The following is a 19,548-nucleotide window of genomic DNA, read 5'->3' as shown; positions in this document are numbered from 1 at the left end:
AAAATTATTATCATAAAAATATACTATCATATCGACAAATTTAACCGAAATAGACCTGTTTTGATTCAGTTTCGGACATTGAACCGACGATACTTATGATTGCCGCGAATTTTGAAAATATAACAATGTCGTTATTCACTTCCGGTGACGTCTGATTGCAACGTTGCCACGTTTTCTTAGTATGGTTAGTAGCATAACAGTTCATAATGGTTATATTAGATTAGTGTTTGTTAAGGTATATTGTTAATTAATTGTGTAAGAACGATGGCTTCCTTGGTTGCGGATTATGGAACTTCCTCGAGTTCGGAAAGTAGCGGCGACGATGTTTTGGACAGTGCCGATAACACGTAAGCTTTCACCTACGGAAGCTTGTATGCTTCGTTGTTTGTTTTTCTTGTTCATATAACCTTTCACAATTAAAATAATTTTATGTTCCAAAGCGAGTTACTATCGAATTCTTCTCTTAGTAACGTATGTCATGTAGTCGTGCGTTGTTTTTTGCGATGCGTTATATTTGCCACGTTTGTACAAGCACTTCGTGAAACGAAAATCATCGTGGATGCGTACGGCCTTTTAAATGTTAAACCCCTTTATTTTTTACGTAACACCATCGACTTTTGTCATTTGATAATTTTCCCTTTTTGCAACAACTTTATTTGCATAAGTGATTCGAACAGTGGACGCCGCGCATAACATTGTTTAATATGTAACTTTACAAAGATAATCTAACCAGTACAAGTATGTATTATTATTTTTTACGTTTACATTGGCATGAATATATTAAGACACAGTTGGCGTTTACACGTAAGATTGAACTTGTTCTTTGTAATCTGATATTGCCTAACCCTTAGTTTCAAGGATGAAGAAGAAGAAGAGGAGGAGGAAGACGACGACGAAGAGAATAATGAAAATAACGAAGGTGTACCAAATAAAACAGCTTCCAAAGAGAAACTTCCATTGCCAACCCCTGATTTTAATGGCATACCCACCATGAAAACTTCAGTCTTCTCAAATCCGTTTGTTGAAGCGGAAAAAGCAAAGAGTGCAATTCTTGAAAAACATGTAAAAATGACTCCAACTCTAGACGATACGAAAATGATAAATGGTAGAAAGATCTGTTGGAATTACAGAAAGGGCAGGTGTCGTTTTGGTCATAACTGTACCTTTGCTCACGATTCTGATTTACACCGTACAGCAGCTGAATTAGAAGCAATTCGAGCACCGCAAGAAACAATTATATGCCAGACTCAGTATAATGGTCAAGTGGCTATAAACGACGACGACGAAGTAGATCAAGAAAATAACCAAATGAATAAACGTAAAAAAAGGCCAGGATTAAGTCAATCCTTAGTACCAAGTAAGAAAGTCTTAAAAATGTACAAAGCACAACAAGCTAAAGCTATTACTAGATAAATGTAATTTTATTAAGTATATAAATAATATCAGCATACCATTAGCTGCTCTGAGAAGGGAATAATTTATGATTTACATACTTTGTAATTTAAATGAATTCATACAAACGGAATTGATGATAACTTACATCGAAAATGCAAGCTACAAAATATGAAGTATTGTATGAACAAATGAACAGTATAAAAGACTAATTACTTCTTGATGTACTAAAAGAAGTAAACACGATGTACGCACTTATAGAGTGCAATTGACTCTTTGATAAGAGTTAATTAACAAATGCGTCGAAAATCTTCGCTACTTTGAAATTACTTACAAATTTCAGAATTATTTAAATACTACTCGATATTTATAGAAAAGTGTTTGTTATGTATATAAAAAGTACATTTTACTTGTATAGTTAATACTTCCAGGGACCTGCATAAATGAATCATAATTCATTGTCTTGCATACAAATAGTTTTATAAATGTAGTTCTATTTATATTCGGTATTCCTAACTTGTCCATAATAACTGAAAATGTCTTCTTACTACTTGCTTTTAATTATACAGTTTAATTAGCTGTATGTTTCTCTTTTACTGGAAAGAGGCAGCTATTTGAAAGTTTTTTGTATGATTCCGAGACATTTACAAATAGTCAGAAGCACTATTGTATTTAAATATTCTATGAAGTATTGCTACAGCTTTAAGAAGTTTTAGACACTGTTTAATGTACAGAGAAAAAATTGTCACTTTATGTAAGAAAGGATTATATGAGTTATGTATGATACAATATTGTTAACATTCTTTCCTGATAAAGCTGTTTAATCTAGTATCTATATTAGGTACTAACAGTAACGTATAATTATAATAATCATGGTATACCAAAAACAACAATTACGCTTCCACTATTCGTTATATCTTTCTACATAATGTTACAAGATATAAAACAGGGCTTATGTAATTCCATACCGAAGTAAATATGATTGTTAATTTTGTTTCTTTGGCAACATAATATCACATTTCTTCCTTTATATGTGATCTACCTACTTAAAGTATTTTTAGTAGTATATACTTCTTTCATTCAGCGTGTATTGTAATCTGTATACTTCTTAAGTAGTTGCTAAAAAAAAAGTTTAGGTAAAAAATTTAAACGAATTATTTCGCGAAATTGAAGTGAATCGATTTAAACTATATTGGATACGAGAGAATAAAAATTTGTTAAAATAATAAATATGACGATCTACGGAAAAATGTCAATGCATTCGAGAAAGTTTATATATAGTTATAAGTTTTCTTTTTTATTTTGTACAATTGTAAGATTATGAGAGAATTTTTTGAAAACTGGCAATAAATCGCAGTGACCAACACGTTTACTGGTTTACGTTCTTCTCCTTGCTGTATCACATGAATATCGGTATAATCCTTAATCTGAAAACAAAATCACAGTGAATAATTATTTAATCTTGGATCAATGTACTCGGCGAACAGTAGGCGGGTATTAAAGTAAACGGAAAAAAACTGACAGGCACATGACATTTTATTAGATAATCATGGATACAATATGAGTTCAGATCAATTATATGTGGTATAAGTGCATCAATAACTGATTATTGCATCTTTCATTGAAAATATATATCAATCTTTTCATATCCACGACTGAACTTTTCACAGGCACTTTGTCTCTAAACAATGGCAAAATTTGTGATAAATGTGTCTATGTGAAATAAGCATATATATATATATGTATATATATAATCATCACAGTTTACGTTCTTTAAGTTATGATCAATGACAAAAAAAAAAGTTTTAATTAGTAAAGTATATAATAAATCTTTAATAACTTGTTTACTCCAAATCAATAGTTTTCGTAAAATGCTACACTCAGCATATTTTATGTCATTACTCACATCAAAAGTATTTCCAATAAATTGTAAGTGTTTTGTATGGACAAAATTTTAATGGAAATATACCTGTTAAGTACTAGTATGTTTGACAATTACCTTGTCAAGACTATAATACAGAATTCTGAAAATACTGCAGAACAGTACAATCATTGAATCATACTTTTTTTTTTTGTTAATTACCTCACCATTATGCATTAAAAGACAAGTGAACTATTAGATTTATCTCCGCGTTTTAGGCGTGGACCACTAATAAATAATTTTCTTGCAATTAGACCTACGCGTAGGGACGAAAGTTTTTCTGTTTTTCTACAGTATAATTTATAAATTAAATCGTTTAAATTTGTTTACGTTAGTGCAGAACATTGATTTTCTATTGAGACAATGTTAAACGTTTCTAAGGAAAAGTATACTTCACACTGATCGTATGTTCTTTGATAACTAGATTGCTCGAATACTTAGTTTGCATGCTACGCGCTACATGTATTTTGTATCACAATAATGTATAGTAAATTTCCTTAAATAAAGAATTACGACTATACTATAGATACGATACGCAACGAAGTAAAGAGATGAAAAGTGAAGTGAAAGTGATTCAGATGTAAAAATACTCGGTAGATTTCTCGACATCACTTAGTAAACAGATCGGTAAAAAATAATTTACAATCGAATTATTAAGTACATTTCGCATAGAGTACATCTCGAATGTGACGCAAGATCTGATTAGAAAATCGATGTTGCGGTTTGTATATTTGTCACTTTCGTATTGCATAGGAAATTTTGGATTCGAGTTAACTGTCAGGTGCCGATAAAATACATTAGCTTTTCCTTGGAATTATTTAAATAATTTGCCTCTTCTCGTTCCCCTACTTTTATCGTCGTGCTTTCTCGCATCATTCTAAAACCTGTTCTCATTTATACTCTTCCATATTGTTCTCTTACAATCTATTCAAATTTTTCGTGGGACTATCGCACACGTTGCGTTTCACGTCTCCTTGACTATTGCTTTTTATGCTACTCCGTTCAACGAACTTGGCGTTTCCATTCGTTACACCATGGACACCATTCTGCACGCCGTTAACAACTTTATCTATACCATTGACTCTAGAAGCAATCCCATTTACTTGTTTCCTAGCCGATGCGTTATCTCTCGCTTCCGAGGAATCGATATTTTTACTTTCTGTTGATCCAGATTCCGCCAAGCCTGCAAGAGCGTAATCTGTGCAATTCAAAAGAGACTGATCAAACGAAAGATCGCCTATACTAAAGGGAAAACATATGGGATGGATTAACTTATGCTACATGCTATAGCATAAGTTACACCTAGACAATTTAATCGAAAAAAAAAAGAAAAGAAAAGAAAAGAAAATGTAAAAGAACACGTGACGCATACCGTGTAAATTGTGGCAGTATTTATTAGTGTTGTTCCACTCTTCTCGGAGGCTAAGATTGAACATGCTGTAGTCCGGGTTCCCGGTGACTTCCTTTTCGATTGTCAGAAATTGTGGTAGTATGTTTTTAAGCTCGTCGCCGGATAACGCTGTGTACGTTTCAAGCAACATCAAACCTCTGCACCTATATTTAAACAACCGAGATATTCAGGATGGCCGTATCACTCGGTCCTGTTTAAAGCAAACAATATTTTCAGCCCTTACCTTGGGTGAGCCGGCTCTCTGTATATATCTAGTTGAAAATACTGATTATTGATGAGGAAGCAGCGTCGACGCTTGAAGATCGTGAAATGCGAGTCGTCGCGTTGAGCGAGCATGTTCAAGTAATCGCGATGGGTCAGTTGTGTTTTAACTTCGATTACTTGACCGCACATTTTCGGACGCCTTATAGTGTGAATGTAGGACCAGTGACCTACAACAATGGAAAGGATCACTAATAAGGAGGCTAGATTAACAGAGACTAGACATCGAGCGCAGACATCAAGCAAAAGTGATCGATTCGGCACGTATCGACACCGAGGCACTGTGCGACGATCCACAGGGCGAGAGTAAAGGAACGTGGATTCGTCCTGCGCCTACTAGTAATAAGTAGCCTAGGAGTAAGACGGGGACTTCTTTTTTAGCCAGTATTTGTTTACTCGTCTTAGACGCGATACGTGTTTACGTTTATGTCTAGATAAAGAGATTAGGCTAGAGATTAGGCTACGCAGGTAGCATACTATAGATAACGCAACAGTCGCTGGCTTCGATCCCTTTATGCACTATGATAGCATCGTTTTACTTGTACTTACAAGTATCGTATCGCATCTCAAATAGAAAGTACGCGATACGTCAAACCATATGCGGAGCGCGTAACTAAATTACGCCATTTAATAAATGGGAGAAGTAGATCCTATGTTGTATCAGTTGTCACCTGTATATACCCGAATGATCGAGTACTTGCGAGGAAGTCTCCCTTCTAGCGGTGAACACTAGAAGTGTGATCACAGAGCGATTTTCTCTCTGGTTTCCCGCAAAGGCCAACTTACATAAATTTTCATGTTTATCGAAGTTCGAACACGAAACGAATTTTTATTTAGAAATCGGCAGCGTGCCAATCACATCATCTCGCATACCACAGGTTCGCCAACCCTGGCGTAGCCAATTTGTCACACTCGCCCTTCCGAGAAAACGTACGACGACTCTTAATTCAACGTCGAAAAACCGAAGGATGTAAATTATCATCGCGCCGTGCGCCGTGGCGATCGTTTCCTTTCTCTTTTTTGAACGTACCCTTTTGGCCACGCTTGCGGAGACGAGCCTGCATCTTCGGATTGTTGCTCTGGAGGTAGTTGTGGACGACGTCGAAGTCCTGGAACGGCGGGAACTCGGTGTCCGCCGGCAGAGGACCTTTGACGAGGAACTTGACCTTTCTGCTACTGGCACGCAACCTGTCCCCGGTGTCGATGCCCAGTTTCTGGCACACGCACTCGATCATGCGGCATATCTTCGTCTCGAAGTCCTGCCTGTTGTCGATCACGTCGAAGTAAGGATGCCCGACCCACGCGGCCGCCGCCTTGTAGTCGAGCTCCCTGGCCACCTCGACGCCCTCCGAGCGACACGCGTGGTCCTCGGTCGAGTAGAAGTCCTCGGCGCCGTTCGCCGCCGATACCATATGGATGATCTGGTTGTACCTGTTGTCACGCAGCTCGACGTTATTCCATCCGTTCGAGGCCATCATCAGTTCCCATTTATCCTTCGATATAACTGAATCAGGAGGGAAATCGATATAGCGGAGGCGAAACTGAACGGCGGCTGCTGGGCAGAATTCTTATTCTTGAGGTATGTGAACATGCCGCTCGACTTTTCAAAAATTCATTTCTTCTTTTATAGAAAACGATAGTATTTCGTTTGTACTCGATCGCGCCACCAATAATTACGTTTGTACCTTCATCGATTAATAATTAAAAAAATATTCCGAAAATGGTCACCACCTGACATCGAGATTTTTTAAATCTGTTTTCTCGTTATTCTTTAGAATCGTTTGTACCCGTTTGTACCTCGATAGTTTATATTTTGTAAGCAATCGTTGATACGGTTCAATTATAAAAGTTAAACTATTGAGGAACAAACGGGTACAAACGATTCTGAACAACAGGAAAAAAACAGATTTCAGAAATGTCGGCTGCTGACCATTTTTTGAATTTTGTTTAATTATTAATTGATAAAGGTACAAACGAAACTATTGGTGGTACGATCAAGTACAAACGAAATACTATCATTTTCTATAAAAAAAAAAAAAAATCCAAAGTCGGATGCCAGGTTCACATAGCTCTTATCCTAATCGGTCGTTCGGAAATTGGAAATCAAATTGACCAGCATCTCGGATTTTCTGCAAATTTTAACATGCCGCGGGACTTTATACTTTAACGTTAAACCTAGTTTCCCAACTTTTAAAATTATACATTTCCTAACTTTCAAAAATTATACACGATCGTCTCGTCCATTATTCAATTTAGTATCGCGTGAAATAATATGTTTCCATGCAGTGGAAGAAAGTGTCTTTACAAAATCTGGGATGCTGTCCCAATTAGTATCCCACCGGTGGAACGACCTTCATGAATGTTTAAACCGAGTGCAAATGGTCAACGAATAAAATACGTCGCATCTATTCGTTGCTTGTTACTCGAATAGAATTTTGCCCATCTCTGTTTACTTTTTTCCTTTTTTATATGTCTTAGGTAGACCGGAAAGTAATGTCGTTTCTTTTACATTAAATTCAAACTTTCCAATAAATTTCTATGTTTAATTCATTATATAATCGCCCTCATTGTCAGTCAGCAGCCTTTTGTCACCTAGTGTGTGCAAATTTTCAATGGCAAAAAAAATCAATGAGCTGATAAATGATAAACAAGTATTTAACACGTTGATCGCCATATATAGGTGACAGTGCTTTTCGCTGAAAAACAAAAACTATTAATTCTGAAAGTTGAGTGTCATAGAAAATGAATTTAAATAAAATACTCGAATTTCGATGAAGTTACGAAACTAAACACAAAAATAAATGTTTCATTACGCAGTTTCCAATAGTCTGTAAAGAAAATTGAGTCGCGGTAGAAATTTTCAAGAGTATTGGTCTGGCAGTGAACGCGTTAAGATGGCAAAAACGACATTACTTTCCAGTCCACCTAATATATAAGAAATTCATTACCTAGTAACATATTACTAAATTGATAACATTGCTTACATGCAGAGGCATCCATGGCACCGCGATCACAGATAATAAGGCAATTTCGTGAACCACTCTCGCCCAATTGGAAGAACGTGTTTTCTATCTGTATCATCGTGCGCAAGAGGTTCTCTTGAAACTTGAATGCTAAAACAAGCAAAAAGGTCAGATATAATTTTACGATCCTATTTGTTTCATTCGGGATTCGTTTCGCGTGATAAACTAGAAAAGAAAAACCCTCTAAATACCAAACTACGATGCGAACGGGAACTACGTATTTCCCGGTTATGGTTTATGTAACACCGTGGAAGAATAACGTGCTTGACCATTCGTTAATTGGCCTACGTCACGCTGATAATTGATAACGCTGGCGCGTTGTTTTTAACGAACGTCGCACGAACGTCGTACGAACGTGCGTCGGGCGTTTCTTAAATTCGAGCCAAGCTTCGACGTTCTACGTCTCCGAGAGTCTCCAATTTGAGAAACCCTGGCGTAAACGTAACGTTGCTACGAAAGGACCGCGCGGTTATTTTCCGTGAAACTAGAAGAGAACGTACGCGGCAAGCTAGAAACCGAGGCTACACACATTGTTGTCAAAATTATCTTAACGGCCCCCGCAGACGCACGAGCTACAAAAAAAAAATACGTTGATAAATGTAACGTTTGATTACGTTCGAAACGGATGCGAGCATAAATCACGCTTTATCGCGCTCTTTGAGGTCGGCTCCAAGAGCATCGATACGCAATCTCGGTCTCGAAACGATCGTTATCGCGAGTGCAGGTGGTTTCAAATGTGATCGATGCCTGGGGAAACTTTCGTTTTTTCTATGAGATACATTTTACAATGTTAGGTTCTTTAGCATATTTTAAGCTATAGCAGACGACGAAGGGAGTCGAACGTCTCGAGGGAAGCTTGCTTTTATACAGGGTGTCCCAAAAATGTTGTAACACCTTGAACGGGGTGATTCGGGAGGTGATTTGAAACAACTTTTTCCTTAGCGAAAATGTTGTCCGAGGCTACGTTATGGAGATATTAACGGAAAACATTGACCAATCAGAGCGCAAGGATGCCGGTGGAGCGAGGGCTACGCGCTAGGCGGCTGCGCTCATACGCTACCGCGGCCGCTCCAACGGTATACGCGCGCTCTGATTGGTCAGTGTTTTACGTTAATATCTCCTCAACGAAGTCTCGGACAACATTTTCGCTAAGGAAAAAGTTGTTTCAAATCACCTCTACTCTGTATATACAGGGTGTCCCAAAAATGTTGTAACACCTTGAACGGGGTGATTCGGGAGGTGATTTGAAACAACTTTTTCCTTAGCGAAAATGTTGTCCGAGGCTTCGTTATGGAGATATTAACGGAAAACACTGACCAATCAGAGCGCAAGGATGCCGGTGGAGCGAAGGCTACGCGCTAAGCGGCCGCGCTCATACGCTACCGTAAGAAAATCCGTTTAACACGTTGGCTGCCAAGTTGAAACTCGTGAAAATTGTTACAAAGTTAAAACTATGTCTCGAGACTATCGAAGATTAGGTAAGTTAACATTCGTTGTAGTATAGAATTTGTTAACTGCCAGATTTTCGAATCCTATCCAGATTCATTTTCATTATTGCCTCACCTCTGGAATTAATTTAGTTTAGTTCCTTAACAAAAAGTCCTGTCACCTATTTCTGGGTGATGTGGCGACCAACGTGTTAAAATGCATTCCTCGAGAGGTTAAACAAGTGCGTAATGTTTCGAAACCTTCGAAATACTGCTACGATTATGCTAAGACGCAACTTGTGAAGGTCGTGTTGCTGTAATTTGAAGAAGCTTCGATGATATACGTGTAATCTGATATCAGAGGCTTTGAAACTCTTTCTCTAGGCTTCCACTTTAACATGTTCACGCCGGCGTGTACCACCGGTGGCTCACGCCTGTACGTCCAATCGGGCGGCGTGTACCGTCGCGCCGGTGTAAACGTGCTAAAAAAAAAAACGAATTTCACACTTTTCAAATATAACAAATGATCTAAAGAAAAAGTAAAACCTGGAGGTTTCTGCCCTCGTACAATATACACGGCAACTTCAAACGGACCCCTAGGTTTAATTTGCTCATCCTAATCCGAAGACGAGGGTACACAAACATCAAAGACTCCGATAAGAGTCCTCCGTGAAACTACCCCGCGTTGATACCGTTATTAGTCTCGTCGTTACGTGTCAAGCGAATTCTATCAAGCACGCGTGCCAATATGTAACAACCACACGTAACGACCTTTTTTATATGTGTTGCATTATCCCGACGTCTTTTAATTCGTATCCGTCTGAGGCAGATACGAGGGTATCTCGTTCCAGACGGATTGACCGTGTGTACCAATCGTTGTTGTTACTCAACATGTACGCTTTATCGAATCAGGGAAAAATCCAATTAATGGGGCGTCGGTCTAAAGGCATCGACAGATAGACAGACAGAACACCAACGATCGATTCATCGACCTTCGTCCGGATTTCGCGTTTTCCTCGTAGATACGTTACAAGGATTTTCTTAGGCTCGATCGCGACCGTTAGGCGACTAACGACGGTAACAGAAAAACACGATTTCCACGACTTTATACAGAAATTTTAGTAATATCATCCTTTGCTTCGATAAGTTTTCATTTCTACGTTTCTAACGTACTCGGTACCTGGAATTTTCGTTTACTTGGTGATCGATGATTCAGCCTGCGAAACATGGAATTCCTCGATCACTGACCAATGACGCAACATGTAGGTCAGACGAACGTGTTAAAGGAGTCGAACGTCCAGCAGGACAATCGCAAACGTTCAAGCGACTCAAGGCTACTGTGTACGTATACTTGAGATCGGAACGGAAGTAAGAGCAAGGGGAATCGAAAGGTGCGAAGGTTACTAATCGCGAGAAAGCCACTAATAAAGCTTCTCTTATCGAAACTAAACTTTATCGTACGTTTACTTTCATTTCCCTGCGAGATAAGGTTCGTGGGATTAATCGTACCTGATTAACAAATTGTAGGACGCGATGATTATGCCACGAATTTGCAAACGACGATAGGCGGGAGTGTCTAGCAGCAGGGATCAAGTCGGATCGCTCTAGCAAAGCAACCGGACACGACGGGCTTCTTTTTATTTTCGAGAACGTTAAACTGCGCGCAGAAATTATTTTAGAAACCCTCGGTATATAGCAAACATTCTTTCTCGTCGAGTGCTTCGTTAATAATTTTCACTGCTAATTATATTCTTTAAATAAGCATTAATAGTAAGTTTTACCTTCTATAGTTCCAACGATAACGCTTGGTCACCCACGAGGCTTATTTGGCTGATCTCAAAAATTATTATTTTAGAAGTCCTCGGTGTATAGCAAACATTCTTTCTCGTCGAGTGCTTCGTTAATAATTTTCACTGCTAATTATATTCTTTAAATAAGCATCGATAGTAAGTTTTACCTTCTATAGTTCCAACGATAACGCTTGGTCAGCCACGAGGTTTATTTGGCTGATCTCGTGTCAAACGTAATACTATTAATCGCTTGAACAGTCTCCAATTACTCGATGGTTTATTAGCGCATGATTAAGCGCAATTGATTGTTGAGCCAACTCCGACTAGCACACCTGAGACGGAACGCAGCGGTACCGTTCTTTGTACGTTATTTCTATGCCAAACGCAGTTCTATGACAAACCCATTGTAAATTGCCCAAGATTTTACAGAAACCGTTTATATTTTCTTTCGACCACTGGCTTTCGTCCGTACAAAAAGACGAGCGTACATCGAAATTCATTTTCGCTCGAGGCTCCCAATTAATTTTAGCAAATCGACTTTACTTATTGAAGCAATCCTTCGATTCCAGAAATCCGATAAGAAATCTCCGCAATTCCGGGGTTAACGATGCTTTCGTTGCGATCTATGTATCAACAGATCCATTTGCGTGGACCTCGCGATAGTTTGATCGTTAATTTAAAACCTTCCGATATAAATAACGCTGATCTATCAAATAATTTCTGCGCGGGTAGTTCAAGTTCACCGCGAAAGGATAAAAACAGGCCCAGTCTCGTCCTTACCACCCTTAAAAAGGAGACTGAAACTCACCCTCGCTAGAGTCAACCTCCAATATGTCCGGCCACCTTGCTTCACCTGTGTCCGACCCGTTCCTGAAACGCCGCGACGACCTCCTAATCGACGGACGCGACCCGGATCCCTTTGCTAGAACCAACCGACCTTGAAGACACTTCCAGCTCGATAAGTCTGGTAGGATCTTCCCTTCCCTTCCCTTCCTCCCCCAACCCACCCACCACACACCTTAATTTTGCCTCTTTGTAATTTAATTAGATCAGGACTTCCTAAACTATTGTTATACTCGCGAGATTTGAATGTAAGATATTTAATGTTCTCTTTTATTTATGTTATTGCAAAAAATGCAGTTTTGTCGTTTCTTCTGCACTAAATTCGAACAAAATTTTTGATAAATTTCTATTTTTAAGCAATTATATAATCGCCCTCGTCATCAACAGTCACCTAGTGCGCAAATGTCCAATGACCGATCAAAATCAACCGCGTTGAGCGATAAACAAGGATTTAAAATTGCAAAAACGACATTACATTCCGGTCTACCTAATAATTTTTGTAACTACGATAAATACAATTTCGCAACTTTTCGTACGATCTTTAGTATCATATTTTTTTTGCCATGGAAACAGTTCATCGTTGTTCATTTTCGCTAAGGAAAAACTTGTTTCGAATCATCCCCCCCAAACCACCTCTTTCATGGATCTCCAACATTTTTGGGACATCCGGTATATATCGTTACCTAGTCAATTTTTGTAGCGAAAATACGTCCTTCCCGTGTCTCAACAATAAAGGATTCGATATAAATGATTAAAGACTGTGAATTTCTTCTTTTACGAATCCCGTAATCCAATAAGAATTTCCTAACGGTAATCGTACATCGACTAGTATCAATTTAGTATCAATCAACGAACGTTTGCGACACGAGGGTTAAATAACGGTTTCAGCCGCGGAATATCGTTTGTCATCCAAATTGCTTTCATTATTAATTGGCGTTGCCAACGTTTGGGAGTGCACGCGAGGTCGTCCCATCTCCACGTTCCGAACTCTATCGATTCCCCTTTGCAATTATCTATTTTTTGTCGTTCTGTTCGCCATCGGTCGCGACAGCTTCATCCGCGGTACTTCGATCGAAAACACCGAGTTCCCCGTTTCCTCGCTTTGGTTGTTATCCAGGATGGGTACTTCTTTCGTTAACCCTCTAAGAGGAACTATTTCTTCGCTATTTATACATCTACCAATGACTTCAACCTACGTGACTTCAAACTATGACTTTTGAGAAGAATTCCACGCATAAATGCTATACGAATTGAAAGATAAGCATCGATAGACTCGAATCTGTGCGATCCATCGTCTGATTATTCGCCTTATTAATTAATCGCAATTGATATACGCTAACAGGAGGATTAAATCAACGGATCAAAAAATCAACAACAGAAATAACGAATGTCTTTGGGATTATGCTTATAAAAAGTATCGAATACCGAACTCTGAATTTTATCCATTTCCATAGTTTACAATTTCAACAAAGCTACCTATCAACAACAGAGATAACGAATGTCTTTGAGATTATGCTTATAAAAAGTATCGAATACTGGACTCTTCGAATTTTTAACCGACTTCGAAAAGGAGTAGGTTACTCAATTCGACATGTATATATTTTTTTTTTTTGTCAGTTTGTGCAATCTTTGGAAGTCATTAAAATAACTTTATACGCAAGTGTTATATACCATTTTGTAGCTTTTCAAAAACTATTTCATATTTAAATACTAGCTACGTTAATTTATTGATCGTTTAATTTTTTTTCTCTTCGTTTGAGTAAAATCACGGAGTATAATATTTTCTTTGCTGCTTCAGTAGCCAGGATGGCTTCGCTTTTTGTTACGTTTAGATCGTACGAAAATAATATTAACCGCGGCGGTCCCATTCTCGAGACTTTTTGAGATATGTCATTTTTTACCCGTTTTTTTTTTGTTTATCCATTTCCATAGTTTACAATTTCAACAAAGCTGTCTAGCAGCAACAGAGATAACGAATGTCTTTGAAATTGTGCTTATAAAAAGTATCGAATACCGAACTCTGAATTTTATCCATTTCCATAGTTTACAATTTCAACAAAGCTGTCTATCCTTTTGATCGGAACTACATCGATGGTCGACGTTTAATAAAACCGGGGACTTTGGTTTATTCGCGTCGGCTGACGAATGCAGAACGAACGCTGCGTCATCGGACCCTGTAGCCTCGGCGAAAAGCTCGAAAAACGTAGCCGTCTTGCCACTGAATACTTGTGTTTGCGACGACAGAAACGAAAGCTAAGAACCGTACGTCGACGATCGTTTTTCAATGACCCGAGGAGTGGAGCTCCTCTTACCGCGAACCGTATGAAATTTAACGCGCGTCGGCACCTTTCCAAAGAAAGATCAGCGAAATTTAAACGAGCGACCACCGCCAATGAAAATTTCAACGATAGCCACGAAATTCAGCGGTTATTATTAATTCGTCGGCCTTATTTATTAGGTCGTCCCATAAGTTCGTGCCGACGACTGTGTCGAAATTGAATAAAACATTTGTACGATACAAATTGATTCTGACCTAACCCATTCTTGTTTATTAAAAACCCGCGGTATCTCGCCCTAACCGGAAGGCTTGTTAATTCCAACTGGTTCGCCATTAACACGTTGATCGCCACGTCGCCCATATATGGGTGACAGTGCTTTTCGCTGAAAAACGAAAACTATTAATTCTGAAAGTTGAGTGTCATAGAAAATGAATTTAAACGAAATACTCGAATTTCGACGAAGTTACAGAACTAAATACCGAAATAAATCATTCATTACGCGGTTTCCAAAAGTCTGTAAACAAAATTAAGTCGCAGTAGAAATTTTCAAGAGTATCAGCCTGGCAGTGAACGTGTTAATCTCGGGCGCAGACAGACCCGAATGGAATCGCCGATTCCTCGGCGAAGTGTTCCGTTCGAGCTCGCGAAAAGAACGCGAGAAACTTTGTGACGCCGATTGTGACGAGTTATCAATATTTCATAAACCAAACCGCTTTTTTCCCCCCGTTACATTTGCATATCCTGTTGCGTTTCACGCTCTTTCAAATGCGTCGAGGTTCTCAACGGCGATTTTCAGCGCTAATTAATCAAGTATACATTATTCAGATAAAATCGAAGGTCCGCCGCTACGCTGTTACCGCTTTTTTTTTTCTCTCTCCAAGCGCTAACGAGGAAACAAGTTTTCACCTCCGAGAAGCTAACGAATTACTTGTTACGTTTTATTGTTGCTGGGAATTGATTTCTGGATTATTGTAAGAATCAAAATTTGCCCAACTCAGATTAGAAAAAAGATGTCGCTCAACGAGCCGCTTTAAACTAAAAAATATCGTCGATACCGTGGGTGGATCTCGAATCGTCGATTTCGTGGGTGAACGAGATAATGCGTTTATTTATCAAAAAAAAAATAATGGTCTTTGTATAGCTCGTATCGCAACACCGTTGTGCTTTCACCTGAAATCTACAGGTGTTACTTAAATTGTGAGTTATGAGCGATCGTATAGATGAAGGGAGGTTATCTTTCGATTGGTAGAAAATTCGGTCGAATGATCGATGTATTATTCGAACACTTATCGGGCGTTGTCTTTTGTTTGGATGCAAGCGGCAGGAGGCCGTTCGAAAGTCTTTTTATTTGTCCGTAACTTCAACGATCTGTTTATACTTCTTACTATATCTTTCAAATTAATTATTCAAATACATCCTGTTTAACATTCCTCGCCCGTCTTAATTACTCGCCACCCTCGATCGATCCCAGAATCCTACACAGATAGCTTCACAGTCGCTCTTGAAAAGAAGTGGAAGAGACAGGAATATACCGAACGTCGTACCACAGCAACCGATACTTCGGGTGTTAAATGCTTACATCCATAAAAAAAGTGGATGAGATTTTATTGCATCGATCCGTAATTACATCGCAATTATGCCACTGTAGTTTATCGACTACCCACGTAGCATTTGCAGTTCCCAAGAACGGAGACGCGAAATCGTTCAAGAACGGAACAAATTGATCTATAAATCGTCGAGTGTTTAATATTGACTCTTCGACGACTGCTTTTTCCATACGTTCGCGAAAGAGCATGCATCAATTTCGTTTTATAACTTCTCCAGCGCGCCTGCATGAATTGCGCAAGCAACTCGACACTTACATAAGAGAATTTTAAAAGAACAACGGCATCCACCTTGGTCTGCTGAAAGTCACAAGATCAATATTTTATTTTTATTTTTTTAGCAAGCTGTATACTTTCCGCGAAACGTTTTCAAAATTTTCAAGCGGATAAACGCGAGCCTTTCGGGCTGGCCCGTTCGTAACGAGACACCGTGTAGGATCCTGGCAGCACGTGTGTAATAATTTATGATGCAAGAAGCACGTTACTTCCAAGAGCACGGAATCTAAGACAATTTCACAAACATGAACGAATAATAAAACGAAACTGGAGCGTGGCCAGAATGCGACGCGCGTATAATAGCCGCGTTTAGAGCGGCAATTAAATAGATGCATCGAGTACGGATTTATTAATAACCGGGGCGCTTAGTATAACGAACTTATTAGACTATATCTGTCGTTACGTCAAAGAAAATATAGAATATCCGCCACGGATGACCTACGTTAACAAATTAACGTAATATAACGCGACGACCAATTGCAGTTATTTAAAATAGTGTACACCCCCGATTATAATCTATTTTACGTATTTAAACAACAAGTAACGCTAACAAATTTAGAATTACTACTCTTGATCTATATTAATATAGAACGTTAACGTACGTTCCTACCACCTGTGCCGCTTTAATCGCCCGGAGACTCGAAGAAGCCAAAAGAAAAAGGATTTGTCGACAGGAAATCCGATTTGTATTAGCGTTTCAAGGCCACGGATTAGAACCGACCGATACCTTTACGTAAGCGCGCCGACATTGAAGCAAACGAGCCGAAGTTATACTTTTTTTTTTAAACGACGCGCGTGACATTTAGGCTATCTGCGAAAAAGAAAATGAAATATATACATATTTCGCGAGGCGAATTAGAACGACGAATTAGAACGTACAAGTGGAACGGCGGTGCTCCCGAAACCAAACGCTGATCTCGATTTTCAGTTACATAATTTCGTTCGCGAGTATTATTATCCATGGTTAATGTCCCGCGAGTAGTCCACGAATTAGTAGATAATTTTCTGGCGAAACTGGCCACGTTCACGTTGTACGAACACGTCGGAAGCGGCGGTACGTCGACACGTTGACGAACAGAACGGGAATCGAAACAATCGATAATTAATAAGTCGAGATATTATTGGATCGTCGAGTGCTATTGTTCGGTTCGAATGAATACAGAGACTTCGAGACAACGCAGTTTAGCGGGTAATCGCGACATTTACCGACGTACTCGTCTGCTTAACGTCGCTAAGTGCCTCTTTTAAACTTTCGTAAACATTTTTCAACCTGCTAAATCCGAATTTCAACGAGAAGCTACAACGTGTTTTCTGATTAGGATTCGAAAGCAGCCTTAAATGGAAGCTACCTTGATTTCATTTCATTGACTACGCTAATTTCTGCGAGACAAATATTTTCTTATGTAATCCTGAATAGAAATTAAATTAAAACATCCACGAGTAATCTTCTTAGCAACCCCTGCTACGCGAAGAACCTAAGTTGATGCTTCCTTGATTTAATTTCCCAGAATTGGTGGAAGAGCACAATTTTCTTTGCAAAACATACCGAATGACCGGAAGCATCATCCGGCATTTTCGCAAAGGAAATTGTGGTTCAGAATCGTCTCAGCTACCATTTCCGGTTTTTACGCTAATTCTGGGAGAATTAGAACCTTTTCAGAGTAACCCCTACTACATTCGCTAGCTGTTGGTCTGCTCTTCCTTCGTATCAAAGCGTATCCACTAGAGATCACGGTTTTGAAAGGGTATTAAAATACGCGGAACACGTGTATCAAGGAATTAAGAACACGGGTATTTTTAATACACGGATATCCAGGTACGTGCACTTGCATCGAAATACACGTGTACGCATACATCGAATTATCTATTGCTACCCGTGACTCGAATATTTATTTGTAACTAGTAAATAAAATTGTACAAATTACACCAAATGATTTATTCTGTTATATTTATTCTTCGTATGTTTATATTTTGTTTATTTATTTATTCTACCGCATATCAATTTCTTCGAAATTAATAAAGATCATTATTTTAGAATAATAGCTGTCTTACATAAAACTTTGTATATAAAAATTACATTTAAAAATTATTTTAATTTACAATTAAAAATACCCGGGTATCTCGGTACACGCGAAGTAGAGATCTCTAGTATCCACCCACCGAATAAATAAATAAATCGATCGATTTTTCGAATACTCGTCCAATTCACCAATCGAATGGTGTTTGGGGTTGCTTTGTGTCAACCACGCTTCGACGCTCCAAAATATCGCGAGTATATCTCGTGACTCGATCGCAGCCGCAGCTATCCGCGAACTTTGGCAAGCTGCCGGTCTCGATTTTACGCAATCGTCGATGTTATACATCGGCCATTCTTCTTCTTTGGCCCACCCGCGAGTGCCTATACAGGGATCGTTCGAATTTCACTTATGTTTTTACGTATCTTTCGCCGCTACGCTCGAACCGTTTTGTTGTTGCCTCGTCGCGACTATACAGGGATCGTTCCGAGTTTCGCTTTTGTTTTCGCTTTTGTTTTCGCGCGTCTTTCGCCGCTATAATTAAAGCGTCTATTTGTTTACTATAAACACCGTTTGCAGGTCCTTAGTTTCCTCGCGAGTTTCCGTCGAGAAAAGACGACGAGTTTGACGGGACGTTGCGCGATTCGACACGAGGATATACCGTTACAATAAACACTTCTAATTGATATTACCGCAAAGTGACTCGATGATATACGTTGTCTGTCTCTATTCGTCTACTCGAATCGAAGATAAAATTCCTCCCTTCTGCGTTTTCGTTTTATTTTACAAGCCCAGCGATGTATTTCGAGAAATTTTCGCGCGTCCGAATATTTATATCGGGATAATTCGAAAAAGCTTTGCGCGTTTCGGTAAAATCGTGCGCGCACCTAGGCACCTTTCCAACTTGGAAATTAGGCTACTTATTTTTTTTTTTTTGCAAGGATTTATTGGTCTATGCCACCAAAGATAAGTCGCGTAAAACGTCGTCTCCAAGGACCCTTTGCAATAAACTTCAAAATACACCAGAACCAAAGGCCAAAACTTTTCGCAAAACTTCACCAAAAATCTGAAATGCGATATATTAGGTTGTCCCGAAAGTTTCTTTCGCGAGTCGCACTCAATTATTTTCCGCGGCAGTGTTTATATAAATAGACAATCTAATTTCATAGATATTCATGTTGTAACAGTAATGGAGCAAAATGAATTGTACACAATTGCAAGGATTTATTGGTCTATGCCACCAAAGATAAGTCGCGTAAAACGTCGTCTCCAAGGACCCTTTGCAATAAACTTCAAAATACACCAG

General features: G+C 38.8%; 2 protein-coding genes across 7 annotated transcripts in view; one reads left to right on the top strand and one right to left on the bottom strand.

The window, feature by feature from the left end:
* Positions 1 to 162: 162 nt before the first annotated feature.
* LOC128881158 (uncharacterized) lies at positions 163 to 2,758 on the top strand. Its single transcript, XM_054131938.1, has 2 exons — positions 163 to 347; positions 852 to 2,758. The coding sequence occupies exons 1-2, from the start codon at positions 265 to 267 to the stop codon at positions 1,411 to 1,413; spliced, it is 645 nt and encodes a 214-aa protein (XP_053987913.1). The 5' UTR covers positions 163 to 264; the 3' UTR covers positions 1,414 to 2,758.
* LOC128881137 (TRPL translocation defect protein 14) overlaps positions 1,463 to 19,548 on the bottom strand; it is a 28,761-nt gene continuing 10,675 nt past the window's right edge. For 3 of the 6 annotated variants that reach the window (XM_054131892.1, XM_054131895.1, XM_054131894.1), the window contains 5 exons: positions 7,970 to 8,098; positions 6,016 to 6,489; positions 4,948 to 5,155; positions 4,686 to 4,867; positions 2,911 to 4,511 (listed from right to left, as the gene is read on the bottom strand). In XM_054131892.1, coding sequence (XP_053987867.1) covers positions 4,231 to 4,511; positions 4,686 to 4,867; positions 4,948 to 5,155; positions 6,016 to 6,489; positions 7,970 to 8,098 — 1,274 coding nt within the window. In that variant the 3' untranslated portion in view covers positions 2,911 to 4,230. Of the gene's footprint in view, positions 2,820 to 2,910; positions 4,512 to 4,685; positions 4,868 to 4,947; positions 5,156 to 6,015; positions 6,490 to 7,969; positions 8,099 to 12,033; positions 12,148 to 19,548 lie in introns of those variants that run through there. The other 3 variants (XM_054131893.1, XM_054131891.1, XM_054131890.1) reach the window with 3 other exon arrangements.

Source organism: Hylaeus volcanicus, chromosome 8 (genome assembly GCF_026283585.1).
Source record: "Hylaeus volcanicus isolate JK05 chromosome 8, UHH_iyHylVolc1.0_haploid, whole genome shotgun sequence".
In the NCBI taxonomy this organism is placed as follows: domain Eukaryota; kingdom Metazoa; phylum Arthropoda; class Insecta; order Hymenoptera; family Colletidae; genus Hylaeus; species Hylaeus volcanicus.
Note: the sequence above shows the minus strand (reverse complement) of the source record. Positions and strands in the feature narration are given on the sequence as shown.

Coding starts and splice junctions, on each gene's coding strand:
- LOC128881158 (XM_054131938.1), top strand. CDS start 265: ATGGCTTCCTTGGTTGCGGATTATGGAACTTCCTCGAGTTCGGAAAGT. Junction 348..851: donor TTGGACAGTGCCGATAACAC/GTAAGCTTTCAC, acceptor CCTAACCCTTAG/TTTCAAGGATGAAGAAGAAG.